The sequence below is a fragment of the Tachyglossus aculeatus genome, chromosome X4 (assembly GCF_015852505.1).
Source record: "Tachyglossus aculeatus isolate mTacAcu1 chromosome X4, mTacAcu1.pri, whole genome shotgun sequence".
Lineage (NCBI taxonomy): Eukaryota > Metazoa > Chordata > Mammalia > Monotremata > Tachyglossidae > Tachyglossus > Tachyglossus aculeatus.
In genome coordinates, this window is record NC_052098.1 from 59,991,547 (window position 1) to 60,005,762 (window position 14,216).

The window sequence follows — 14,216 nt, forward strand, 5'->3', positions numbered from 1 at the left end:
CAAATATCCACTGCGTCTACACTTTTGCATCAGTTGTGGCAGGCACCGTTATGTGAATTTACCGACAGTTGGCACCTCTGGTCCACTTTAAACTTCAGAAAATATGCTCACCTCGGGGACAGTGGGAAGTACGGAATGTTGGAAGGTAAGGACAGGATGCTGTATGGTATTGGTAAAGGAAGATTTGCTAGTAACACATGCTGTTCTTTGATAGGAGGTACAGCTGATGGGAAGCTTCTTCCAGGTGATCAAATCCTCAGGATGAACAATGCGTCGGTGGAAGACCTTTCCTGTGAACAAGCAGCTGATATTTTAAGGTACTGAAGTTGTTGTTGTTGATGCTTTATCCCAGTCGTGTAAATTAGTACAGACCTCAAAGGATTTACGCTGGGTCTTATAGAAAACATCCTGGGCCTAAAAGACAGAGAATAAACTCTGCCTTTCCCTTCTTTTCCATTTTGGTTAGTTTTTCATTAGCATTTTTGGCTGTGGCCACATTCCTGTGTTCTCTTCGTTTGGTTAATATGAGTACCATTTAGACAAGCGAGAGTGGTTAGGAGAGATAGGGATGGTAATTGCAAGCTAAGGTTGACAACTTCTAAAAAAGTTAACTGATGATAAGAAATACTCTTCTAGTCAAGAGTTATGTAAGCTCATGATTTCTCACAGTAAAGAACATGTGAGTCATTGCATAGATTGAGGATCCAAGGGATATTCACGGCTGTTTCTGAGTCAGAACAACTTTTGAAGAAAAATCTTATTGCCAGTTGATGTAACTTTGTGATACCTCAGTGATTCCCCATTGAAAAATGAAGGCCCAGCCTGGGACCACTAAGGTATTCTCTGAATTTTTCATGCTCTAAAGAGGTGGAAGGATGATGTTTGCTTATGGCCAAATTAATTGTCTGCTGCTCCTAAATGAATACTTTCTGGTTTTCAGAAATAAAGCTTTAGAAATGTGCTTCGTATATTAGATCAAAATCCAGGTAGAGTTCTCTCATAGGATTTACAAACCTAAAAACACTTGATTAAATCTTGGGCATGTGTAGACAGCTGTTCCCTGTTATCTACTAGTAAGCCGCACATTGGAGTCTCAAGATTGCTATTGGCTCGGTTGTCTATAAGCCAGTGTGGGTTTTTCATTATGGGGATACGGAGCAACCTTACAAAGCCTCCAGATTGGGCTGGACCAACCTATTCTCTTGGGGATGAAGATCGTTAGAACTTGGTTCATTCTTAGTTGTCTAAGGCTAGAAAACAGACAAGCCTCTTTTAGAGGAACCTTGAACTGGGTACAACTGAAGAAATGGGTATATTTAGGGAAACGTCTTCCTAAACGTTCAGTCAACATGGTCAAATAAAACCATTTTTCGCAGAAAGACTATCACAAAGCAGTTCAGAACTCAAGTTTGAATGATTTAGCCCTTTGCTCATTGCCTGAAGCCTACATTATCCCTGTAGAGCACTGTGGAGAACAGAGTTTGGATCCGTAATAGCCCAGAGGTATTATATGTCAGAGGAGCAGCCACTGAAAGCTTTCCTTCGGTCCATAGGTGCTATGTTCTCCTCAATTCTGGAAAGACACATAGGAAAGGGGGGACAATTATAAACCTCGCCTTTTAAAACAATCATTTTGGGCCCTCTTTCAGGAGCCACGCCATTTTTTTTCACCTGAATCGACTAAATGTCTTTGTCTCTTTTCCAGGGAATCTGAAGAATCTCTCTTGATCACTCTTCTTCGATGCACCTCGGTAATTCTATATTACTCTTCTTACTATTACTTATATCCTATTCTTTCTGTATTATTCTTTTCTTCCCTGAGGCTCCAGGGAAGTAGAGCAATATTAGAATAAGAATGGGCAAAATGCAGTACTACAGGATGGGGAATGACTAGCCCTAAATGTAAGATTGTCAGAAGAGAAGAGGGAGGTCATAGTGGGCTATATATTGAATTTAAGTTAGTATTGTATTTGTTTTAAAAAATGGAAACATGAAACTGGCCTGGACTCATGCTGCTCTGACGGGGGAATTGTCGCTCAGACCCACCCAGGGAAGATGTTCTCATGCCCTGGGCAGCTTTTCAGTCAGCCCTTGCCCCTCTCCCCCAACCTTCCTTTCCCATCCAGCTCCTAAAAGCTATTTCAGCCCCCCTGCCCGGCTCATGGTGGTAATTGGGGAAAAAACTCTCTGCCCGCATTAGCTCCAGTAGGGGAAGCTGGGTGAGGAATTGGGATAGACTGGCATTTGCCAGAGAGAAAGAGGAGGAAGAGAGAGAACTGAACTTACTGAGCCCACCTCCTGCTTAGCCCAAACAGACACTTAATTTGGCTGCTTCTAACCCTGGTGTGCCTTGAGGCCCCTGATAGATGCCAGTAGAACAGTGACTAAACTCACACCCCTCTGACACTTTCCTCCCAGGTGCTCAGCTTACCTGAGGGTGTTATCAGTGCATTGGCTCTCTTCAGTGCCACTGCTGCTTGCTGCAGGCAGGTGATGCCCAGTGGGAGGGAGGGACAAGAATAGCTTGAGCTCACCCTATCATCTGGTGAGGCATGGAGCCACCATTGTGGCTTCCCCTCAGCCCCTCTCTGTCTCAAAGGGGCAAGAAAGGCCCCCATTCCCTGTCCGGCTTCCTGCATAGCTTTTTGCTGCGGAGGCAAAGCTAATCGCGGCACCCTCGAAGTGTCAAATCCGCACTTTGATTCTAAAAAGAGCCATAGGCTTCTGATCTCCGTTTTAGAGTATTACCTACTCGTCAAGAGTAGTGTTCCACTCCAGGAAGGAATTCTCATATGGATCTTCTGTCGAAAAGACTAGTCAAATGTCAGTCACCTCGTTGGTATTTATTGAGCACCTACTGTGTGCAGAGCACTGTATTAAACAGAGGAGCACACAACAAATATACAAGACGTGATCCCTGCCATCAAGCATCTCATGGAAACCAGATGCAACCATAAGCAATACTTCATCTGTCAGGAAGTCACCAAAACCCTTCCAAACCATTCACAGTAAGGCTAGGTTAGTATTAAAATAATTTGATTTGGCCAGGATGCCCAGGTTAGCAGCCTAAGAAATCAAGAATTTTGTATTAACATCACTTCTCTCGTTCCTCAGTTCCCTCACCTGCAAAATGAGGCTTCAATTCCTGCTCTCCCTCCTACTTAAACTGCGAGCCCCTTGTGGGACCTGATTAGCTTTTATCTACCCCAGCACTAATTACAGTTCTTGGCGCATAGTAATTGCTTAACAAATATCACAATTATTATGAATTATTATTATAAGCTGTTTCCAAGTTTGTATTATAAGTCCCACTGGTGGGAAGCGAGAAATTTCCCCCCCGCCAAAATTTTGCTTTTGTTTTTATTTTTAATATTGGTCGGAAACCATTTTGGCTGAACTGTTTTGGAGACATGGAATCCCCATTCCACTTGGAAACATCTGTAGTTTTTGCTGTTAAAAAAGGGATGGCTACAATGCACTACACGTTGCGAGAGAGGAGGGGAGAAGATCCTCACAGTCTTTGTCCCATATGGATATCACAGTCTGAGGAGGAGGGAGAACTGGTATTTAATCCCCATTTTACAGATGAGGAAACTGAGGCAAAGAGAAGTGACTTGCCCAAGGTCACACAACGGGCAAGTGACTCAACTGGGATTAGAACCCAAGTCTCCAGACTCCCAGTTCTGAGCTCTTTTCACTCGGTCAGGTTTCATGTGAGCTTTGAATGTATTAATTTTGATTGCTTTCCTTCATTCTCGGCACAGCAATCACTGGTGTTATCTCAGCTGCTCACAGACTGAATTGCAGAGAGTTGATAGATTTTAAAGGATTTCCTTTGAAGAGTCTTGGAACTTCCATTTGGTGTTTAGCATTCCACAGAGGTGTCACTGATAAAAAAATTTTTCCAATATCTGCATACTCTATTGGTAGAAGGTCAAACTTGATACTGCAAACTTAATGCCTCTTTGACTCCAGCCCCTCTGCAATGTGCCCAAGCTTTCTTGCTTTGTATTTTTGTTTATTAAAGAATCAGTGTCAAGTGTCAAGAAGCAGTGTGGCCGAAAAGCAGCGTGGCTCAGTGGAAAGAGCACGGGCTTTGGAGTCAGAGGTCATGGGTTCCAATGCCGGCTCCGCCACTTGTCAGCTGTGTGACTTTGGGCAAGTCACTTAACTTCTCTGTGCCTCAGTTACCTCATCTGTAAAATGGGGATTAAGATTGTGAGCCCCACGTGGGAAAACCTGATCGCCTTGTATCCCCCCAGCGCTTAGAACAGTGCTTTGCACATAGTAAGTGCTTAACAAATGCCATCATCATCATCATCATTTTACCTTCTTTAGAATGACTGTTGTAAGAGATTTTATTGACTAAACTTTTGTGGCAACTCCGCAGAAATCTCTAATGGTTGCCCATCCACCTCCATGTCAAACAAAAACTCCCTGCCATTTTCTTTAAGGCACTCAACCAGCTCTCCCCTTCCTACTTTACTCCACTGATCTCCTGCTACAGCCCAGCCCACACACTTTGCTCTTTTTACACCAACCTATTCTCTGCTCCTCGATCTCATCTATCTGCCATCAACCCCTTGCCCCCATCCTACCTCAGGCTGGGATTTCCTCTCCCTTCATATCCGACAGACCACCACTCTACCCAACCTTCAAAACCTCCTAAAATCACATCTCCTTCCAAAGGTCTTCCTTGACTAAGCCGTCATTTCCCCTATCCGCCCTCCCCTCAGGGGTGACTGTGCACTTGGCTGTATACCTCGTAAGCATTTTGATACCCCAGCCCCACAGCACTTAGGCACGTATCCTTACACTCTACTTTTTCCCCCTATCCATAATTGATTTTAACATCTGTCCCCCATTGTAGACTATAAGCTCCTTTTGGGCAGGGATCGCACCTGCCAATTCTATTGTATTATATTTTCCCAAGTGCTTAGAACAGTGCTCAGCACACAATAAGCACCCAATAAATATGGTTGACTGATTGAAGTCTCCTTTAGAGAGACTGGAAAACATACTTCTTCGGAGCCTCCATCAGTTTCTGTACCTAGACAGACTGAGATGTTCCTTTGAAATAGAATTGGTATTATATGGTAAGCACTTAGTACAGTGTTTTGCATTCATTCAATCATATTTATGGAGTGCTTTCTATGTGCAGAGCACTGTACTAAGCTCTTGGAAAGTACGATTCAGCAATAAAGAGAGACAATCCCTGCCCACACTGGGCTTACAGTCTAGAAGGGGGGAGACAGACATCAAACAAGTAAACAGGCATCAATAGCATCAATAGAAATAAATAAAATTATAGATATATGCACACCAAACCAAGTAAACAGGCATTAATATAGATATGTACATATATACACAAGAGCTGTCAGGGGGGACGGGGGTAGAGCAAAGGGAGTGATTTGGAGCGATGGGGAGGGGGAGCTAAGGAAAAGGGGGGGGTCAGTCTGGGAAGGCCTCTGGGAGGAGGTGAGCTTTCAGTAGGGCTCTGAAGGAGGGAAGTGTGATTGTTTGGCGGATTTGAGGAGGGAGGGCGTTCCAGGCCAGAGGTAGGATGTGGGCTAGGGGTCGACAGTGGGACAGGTGAGAACGAGGCACAGTGAGAAGGTTAGCACCAGAGGAGTGTAGTGTACGGGCTGGGATGTAGAAGGAGAGAAGGGAGGTGAGGTAGGAGGGGGCAAGGTGATGGAGAGCTTTGAAGCCAGTAGTGGGGAGTTTCTGCTTGATACGGAGGTTGATAGGCAGCCACTGGAGATTTTTGAGGAGGGGGTGATGTGCCCAGGACGTTTCTGTAGAAAGATAATCCGGGCAGCAGAATGAAGTATAGACTGAAGTGGGGAGAGACAAGAGGTTGGGAGGTCATTAAGGATACTGATGCAGTAATCCAATTGGGATATGATGAGTGATTGTATTAATGTGGTAGCAGTCTGGATGGAGAGGAAAGGGCGGCTCTTGGCGATGTTGTGAGGGTGAGACCGGCAGGCTTTGGTGACAGATTGGATATGTGGGGTGAATGAGAGAGCGGAGTCAAGGAAAACACCAAGGTTGTGGGCTTGTGAGACGGGAAGGATGGTAATGCCGTCCATGATGACGGGAAAGCCAGGGAAAGGACAGGGTTTGGGAGGGAAGATAAGGAGCTCTGTCTTGGACATGTTGAGTTTTAGGTGGCGGGAGGACATCCAAGTAGAGATGTCCTGAAGGCAGGAGGTGAAGCGAGCCTGGAGGGAGGGAGAGAGAACAGCAAGGAGATATAGATTTAGGTATCGGTTGAAGCCGTGGGAGCGAATGAGTTCAAGGGAGTGAGTGTAGATGGAGAGTAGCACACAATAAGCACATGATAAATATGACTGAATAAAGTGAGTACCCATGCTGAGGTGAGATTTCTGAAGCCAAAATTATCTTTGTTCTTCTGTGGGTTTTAATTAAATCACGAACTGAAGGTGCTTAAGGCTTTTTCTCATTTAAGAGACTAATTGGGTTTGTAAAACAATTGAAAATATGAACTGCTATTTTAGTTCTTCAGAAACCTATTAAAGATGCCATTTCATCATTTTGTTTTACAGGGTGTTCCTAAGTCCTCTTTTCTAACAGAGGAGAAACGAGCCAGGCTAAAGATCAATCCCGTTAAGGTGCATTTTGCTGAAGAGGTTCTTGTGAATGGACATTCTCAGGTCTGTACCATGTCTACTTTATTGCAGTCACAAAAATGGATTCTGGGAGAGGATTGCAATTATAACTGGCGCTAACAGATCTTTGACACACAGTTATAGATTTGCATGAATTTCATTATTCTTTAAAAAAAATGCTAGACCAGGACAAAATTTAACAGAAGCTTTGTTATTTTTCTGATCTCAGTTAAAAGTATTCCCACTTTCAATTACTTCCCGATTCACAGGTGTACATTGTTGACAAAACACAGCAGTCTAATAGCATAAACTACTGAGTTGTACCGTAGTTTTTGGTAACTTCGTTTTCATCTGGTCCATCAATGACATGTGTTCAATATAGTTCGTTGTTCCAAAGGATCCTGTCATGGATGTCATCCTTAAAGCTTTTAAGTAAGAGGCTGCATTTGTATTGTAACACGAGCTCATTTATTAGATTGTCAGGTTTCCCTGGATTTAGAAGCTGGAAGGTTGAGGGGACCCAATGTATAAGTGAGCCAGTGAGAAAATAAATATCTATCCAGCGGAAGAAGGATCAGAAGGTCGTTAGAGGGGAAAAGCAAAAAGCCTGTTTAAAGAGGCGGACGGAAGAGATGTAGGAGAAAATTTTGTGAGCGGAGAAGTTGATTCGAGTGTGTGATATTTTCAACAGGAAATTGAAGTTTAGTTGGATCTCATTTATTCTTAATCCATCACTGAGTTTCTACAGTACTGAGCCATTTCCACTGTGACTTCTTATTCAACTTTGCAATCAAGAAATATTAGGTCTTGAAATGTTTTCTCCCAGATCATCAAAGTCCCATTTTCCTCAATGCTTAGGTCCTTCCTAGACACATGCATCATGAATTTATCGTATTTAACATAAACGTGCAAGAGAGACTTCCCAACAGTGAGCTCCTGGAATGCAATCAGTCGATTACTATTAAAGCATTGTTTGTTCTATTGCAACATTTCTGGGCAGAACATATGAGAAGAATGACTGGCAACAGGATACCAAAGCAGTGGCCATGTGGCTTACTGAAATGGGGACGCCGAAAGCAAAGAGGGTAGAAGAAACATTTAAAGGCAAAAAAAAAGCACAACCTCATACTGTTAGGCCATGCAACAATCAGACATGCGCTGGCTCTTTTCAAAACTTCAGAAAGATCATGAAACCCAAAGGCAGAATCGAAAACAGCAGATATGTAGATAGCAGATATGACAACCAGTGTGGCAAGGAATGATCTTTACAGTTTGGAAAAGATTGTTGTCACTCTTAGTTCTTTTCAGACACATCCACACTTACAGATAAAATAGCTCACTGTGTTATTGTCCTGTTTTTGTTGAACCCAAAGCATAACTATTTATAGAAAGGTAAGATGCTTCTGGAGAGACACGCATGCATTCTATTCCAGTTTGGGACTAGCATATCCTACTGGCCTAAATGAGTGAGAACCCGGGCTTTGGAGTCAGTGGTCATGGGTTCAAATTCGGGCTCCACCAATTGTCAGCTGTGTGACTTTGGGCAAGTCACTTAACTTCTCTGTGCCTCCGTTCTCTCATCTGTAAAATGGGGATTGACTGTGAGCCCCTTGTGGGTCAACCTGATCACATTGTTACCTCCCCAGCGCTTAGAACAGTGCTTTGCACATAGTAAGCGCTTAATAAATGCCATTATTATTATTATTATTGTTATTGTTATTATGCCTCCCAAGTACCTAACTCTCCGGGAAGACCTCAAGCCCTGGGAGTGACGGCGTATGATCACTGTAAAGTCATTGCCCAATTTCAGGCATCTACCGTAGCTCTGTATTTCAGACTATCTTTATTCCTGCCTTCTCAAGGACAGGAGTGGCCAGAAGAATGAGTGGAATGTATGAATCTGAGATTAGTAAAGATATTAAATGTCATTGGTCAAAGAAGTTTATATTGTCAGTTTATGGAAAGATTGATTGCACTGAATTGGCAAAATGCATTTTGGGACAAAATTTGAAGGTTTTAAAAGAATATGAAGGGAAGTTATTCATTCATTCAATCGTATTGAGTGCTTACTGTGTGCAGGGCACACAGTACCAAGCGCTTGGGAAGTACAAGTTGGCAACATCATTTTAATAATAATAATTTTAATAATATTAATGCTTCTTACCTATCAAAATGGCAGTCGTTTTCTGTTGATGATTATGATTGAGTAGAAAGGGAAAGGGATCAAGGAATCAGCACGGCAATTGTCATGTTTTACTTTTTTCAAGCCAAAGTCGTCCCGTCCCCCGCCCCATCACTACCGTTACCAATCAATCAATCGTATTTATTGAGCGCTTGCTGTGTGCAGAGCACTGTACTAAGCGCTTGGGAAGTACAAGTTGGCACCTCCAATGATTCCTTCTTTATTGAGGGGAAACGTGCTTGAGTCCACTTGCCTCACCGCCACCCCTGTAGACACCCCCAGGATCGATATGGATCGGTGGCACTTAGGATGAGCTTTCCGCTTCCGCCTGTCCTCCACCGTACCCCCCGCCCCCAACACACACACACACACACACCCCACCCCCCCACCCCTTGGGAGACGGTCTGGGGACGAGGCCATGTCAGGGTTCTGGAACCGCTGCGGTGGCACAAGCACATGGGGCTGGTTTACACACTGCTTCCTAATCCCAAAGCACCAACCGCCAATCAATCAATCAATTGTATTTATTGAGCGCTTACTATGTGCAGAGCACTGTACTAAGCGCTTGGGAAGTACAAATTGGCAACATATAGAGACAGTCCCTACCCAACAGTGGGCTCACAGTCTAAAAGGGGGAGACAGAGAACAAAACCAAACATACTAACAAAATAAAATAAATAGAATAGATATGTACAAGTAAAATAAATAAATAAATAGAGTAATAAATATGTACAAACATATATACAGGTGCTGTGGGGAAGGGAAGGAGGTAAGATGGGGGGATGGAGAGGGGAACGAGGGGGAGAGGAAGGAAGGGAATCAGTCTGGAAAGGCCTCTTGGAGGAGGTGAGCTCTCAGCAGGGCCTTGAAGGGAGGAAGAGAGCTAGCTTGGCGGATGGGCAGAGGGAGGGCATTCCAGGCCCGGGGGATGACGTGGGCTGGGGGTCGATGGCGGGACAGGCGAGAACGAGGTACGGTGAGGAGATTAGCGGCAGAGGAGCGGAGGGTGCGGGCTGGGCTGGAGAAGGAGAGAAGGGAGGTGAGGTAGGAGGGGGCGAGGGGATGGACAGCCTTGAAGCCCAGGGTGAGGAGTTTCTGCCTGATGCGCAGATTGATTGGTAGCCACTGGAGAGTTTTGAGGAGGGGGGTAATATGCCCAGAGCGTTTCTGGACAAAGATAATCCGGGCAGCAGCATGAAGTATGGATTGAAGTGGAGAGAGACACGAGGATGGGAGATCAGAGAGAAGGCTGATGCAGTAGTCCAGACGGGATAGGATGAGAGCTTGAATGAGCAGGATAGCGGTATGGATGGAGAGGAAAGGGTGGAAATTGGCAATGCCACTCAAGCAGCAGCAGTGTCTCTGGCTCAACTGGTCCAGTCTGGACTGGCATCAGAGCCTCTGCTGCTTGGCTGGCAAGGGAGGAGGAGACAGAGAAGGAAACAGCGGAGGAAGAAGAGGCGGTGCGGCAGCCTCATCTCCCGACTCCTCCTCCTTTCTCTCGCCCTCTCCTACTTTTCTCTCCCCTTTCTCTGATCTTTCCCCCCTTCCTTTTCCCTCTTCCTTCCCTCTTTCCCCCTTCTTTTCTTCTCTCTCCCTCTTTGCTCTGCCCCTCAAAGTCCCGATCCCCGTGCTCCTCCTCAAGTTCACCCCCATGCCCGAGAAATTAAAAGTTGACATCTCTTGGCCAGGGTCTAAAGCAGGGGTGGCCACATGCAGCTTCTCTTCGATGCCACGGCTCAACCTTCACCCAACCGCCCCCCGCAACACCCTGAAATGCCCGTTCACTGTTTCAGTTAAGGGAATTTCTTTTCATCTGCACCTCTCAGTCACATTATGTTTTGGGTTTTCGGCTCTTCAGTTCACAAAGTTTGACCACCCCGATCTAAAAGTTCAGAGGAGTGATCAAGAAGGAGCAAACATTCTCGAGATCTCTTGTCAGCCAGCCCCCAAGCTTCGTTGACTGCTTCTTTGTGTTCTCCCCCAATTGCAGCTTTTATATTTTCAAGTGCAGTCACAGGTGACAACCTAGGTAAGGTTGTCCTTTTCCCTCTTCCTTCCCTTTTTCCCCCTTCTTTTCTTCTCTCTCCCTCTTTGCTCTGCCCCTCAAAGTCCTGATCCCCGTGCTCCTCCTCAAGTGTAACCAGTGCTCAAAGTGAGAATTTAGAAATCCTAGAATGGAACCAGAGTGAAGGCGTGAAGGTTTCCCTGATTTTGTACCACTCTAGAGCGTAAGCTCGTTGTGGGCAGGGAATGTGTCGGCCAATTCCGTTGTAGTGTACTCTCCCAAGTGCTTAGTGCAGTGCTCTGAGCGTAGTAATCGCTTAATAAATATCATTGATTGATTGATTGAAGCTTGGAATTGTTTTCTCTAAAAACCCAAACTTGGGGCCTTGAAGTGTGGCATTTGGGTAAACCCTGGCCCTCTTTAAACCCTGAGTCTAACTCCTGGTCTCGATCAGAAAATGTACCACTGTCATGTAATTGTTCTAGTATTTATTGAACACCCAGTGCAGTGCACTGTACTAAGTGTTTGGGAAGTACAAAACAAAGAAGTGACAAATTTCTTGCCCACAGGGAGCTTTCGCTCCAGCTGGGGAAGCAGATATATAAAATGTACAAATTGAGTAGTCAAAATAAATAATTGATGGTACAATTGAATGAACATATATTTGAAAGTGCTGAAGGAAGTCTGTTACTGGACTGATCTCCAGTTGGAAAAAGGCCAACAGCTCTATCTTGTTGTGGCAATCTGAAACCCCAGCTCAAGAGCATAAATTGTTGATGAGACCAAGGCTTTCAAACTTCCTTTTGCTCTGATAGGATTTATTTCTAAACTCTTGACAGAGTTCAGACTGCCATTGGAGACAGGTTGTCCAAGTGCCACTGTAAGGCACGTTTTGGAAAGAACGTGGAGGTTTATAGTAGGAAGGTGTACTTCTGAATTGCATTCGAAAAGGTTTGGCTGATATAGATATAAAAGTATAAGGTTGGACTGGCTTGGAACTCTTTATGGGGATATCCTCGCTTGAACAGTTGAGAGTTGGGGGGGCTTTGAAGAGTGGAAGCTCTGCCGCTTCCCCCCACCGCCGCTTTGAAATGCTCACACCAAGATTTCCTGGCAGTCATTTCTGCTTGCTCCAAGCTCTAAAGTAAGGAGCCACCCACATCCAGGCCCACTTGGGCACCAGTCCATTGAGGTTTTCCTGGTGTCCAAGCAGGGCAGGCAGGCCTTGGAAAATGACCACGCCATAGTCTGCCTCTCATCCAAATGGCGCCCTGTCCCCGGGGTTGCCCCTAGGAAGGTGTGGGACCCAGGACAATTTACCTGACCTAGGCCCTGTTTAGAAGAACGGGCGGGGAAACGGAGGGGATTAAAGACGCACATCTCCCCTTAAATCTCTCCCTGTCTGTTGCCCTTCCCTCTCTTCCCTGCCCCTTCACTCGGGGCCAATATTATGGTCACCCCTCCTTGTAAGTGGGACTCCAGAATGCTGCTGCTGTTAGGGGTGTTAAGGGAGAGATACTACTAATAATAATTAGTATTATTATTATAATAATAATTATATAATTATATATGATTATAATAATCATATTATATATTATATTGTATATAATAATAATAATAATGGCATTTATTAAGCGCTTACAATGTGCAAAGCACTGTTCTAAGCACTGGGGAGGTTACAAGGTGATCAGGTTGTCCAGCGAAGTGGCTTTCACTGTACTGAAAGCCCACTGTTGGCAGTGTATTTACCGTTGAGGTAAGGAAGCCCTCCCCACCCCCTATCAACACTTGCTCTGCCCTCTTCAGTCATTCATTCAGTCAGTCAATCGATGGTATTGATTGAGAACTCACTGAGTGCAGAGTCATTAGGGAAGCAGCGTGGCTCAGGGGAAAGAGCCCAGGCTTTGGAGTCAGAGGTCATGGGTTCAAATTCCAGCTCCACCAATTGTCAGCTGTGTGACTTTAGGCATGTCACTTAACTTCCCTGGGCCTCAGTTACCTCATCTGTAAAATGGGGATGAAGACTGTGAGCCCCCTGTGGGACCACCTGATCACCTTGTAACCTCCCCAGCGCTTAGAACTGTGCTTTGTACATAGTAAGCGCTTAATAAATGCCATTATTATTATCATTAAGGAAAGTACAATACACCACCTTACAAGGAGCTTACAATCTTCAGGGAGAGACAGGCATTAAAATAGATTAGGGATAGGGGAAATTGTAGAGTACTAGAATAGTCACATAACAATAATAATAATGGCTTTTGTTAAGCGCTTACTACATGCAAAGCACTGTTCTAAGCACTGGGGAGGATACAAGGTGATCAGGTTGTCCCATGGGGGGCTCACAGTCTTAATCCCCATTTTACAGATGAGGGAACTGAGACTCAGAGAAGTTAGGTGACTTGCCCAAAGTCGCACAGCTAAGTGCGTCACTGTTGACGGCACTACCATCGTTCCCATCACACAAGCCCGCAACCTTGGTGTCATCTTCAACTCCGCTCTCTCGTTCACCCCTCACATCCAAGCCGTCACCAGAACCTGCCAGAACCTGCCGGTCTCACCTCCGCAACATTGCCAAGATCCGCCCTTTCCTCTCCATCCAAACCGCTACCCTGCTCATTCAAGCTCTCATCCTATCCCGTCTGGATTACTGTATCAGCCTCCTCTCCGATCTCCCATCCTCCTGTCTCTCCCCACTTCAATCCATACTTCACGCTGCTGCCTGGATTGTCTTTGTCCAGAAACGCTCTGGGCATGTTACTCCCCTCCTCAAAAATCTCCAGTGGCTACCAATCAATCTGCGCATCAGGCAGAAACTCCTCACCCTGGGCTTCAAGGCTGTCCATCACCTCCCCGCTCCTACCTCACCTCCCTTCTCTCCTTCTACAGTCCACCCCGCACCCTCCGCTCCTCTGCCGCTAATCTCCTCACCGTACCTCGTTCTCGCCTGTCCCGCCATCGACCCCCGGTCCACGTCATCCCCTGGGCCTGGAATGCCCTCCCTCTGCCCATCCGCCAAGCTAGCTCTCTTCCTCCCTTCAAGGCCCTACTGAGAGCTCACCTCCTCCAGGAGGCCTTCCCAGACTGAGCCCCCTCCTTCCTCTCCCCCTCCTCCTCCTCTCCATCTCCCCAGCCTTACCTCCTTCCTCACACACAGCACCTGTATATATGTATATATGTTTGTACGTATTTATTACTCTATTTATTTTACTTGTACATATTTATTCTACTTATTTTATTTTGTTAATATGTTTTGTTTTGTTCTCTGTCTCCCCTTTCTAGACTGTGAGCCCACTGTTGGGTAGGGACCGTCTCTATATGTTGCCAACTTGTACTTCCCAAGCGCTTAGTACAGTACTCTGCACACAGTAAGCGCTCAATAAATACGATT

The 14,216-nt window shown here is 45.3% G+C and overlaps 1 protein-coding gene across 1 annotated transcript in view; it reads left to right on the forward strand.

Moving 5' to 3' along the window:
* Window positions 1-14,216, forward strand: part of FRMPD1 (FERM and PDZ domain containing 1) — a 64,502-nt gene that overhangs the window by 19,439 nt on the left and 30,847 nt on the right. Inside the window, exons 3-5 of the mRNA XM_038769889.1 lie at window positions 215-317; window positions 1,706-1,751; window positions 6,573-6,680. Coding sequence (XP_038625817.1) covers window positions 215-317; window positions 1,706-1,751; window positions 6,573-6,680 — 257 coding nt within the window. The remainder of the gene's footprint in view (window positions 1-214; window positions 318-1,705; window positions 1,752-6,572; window positions 6,681-14,216) is intronic.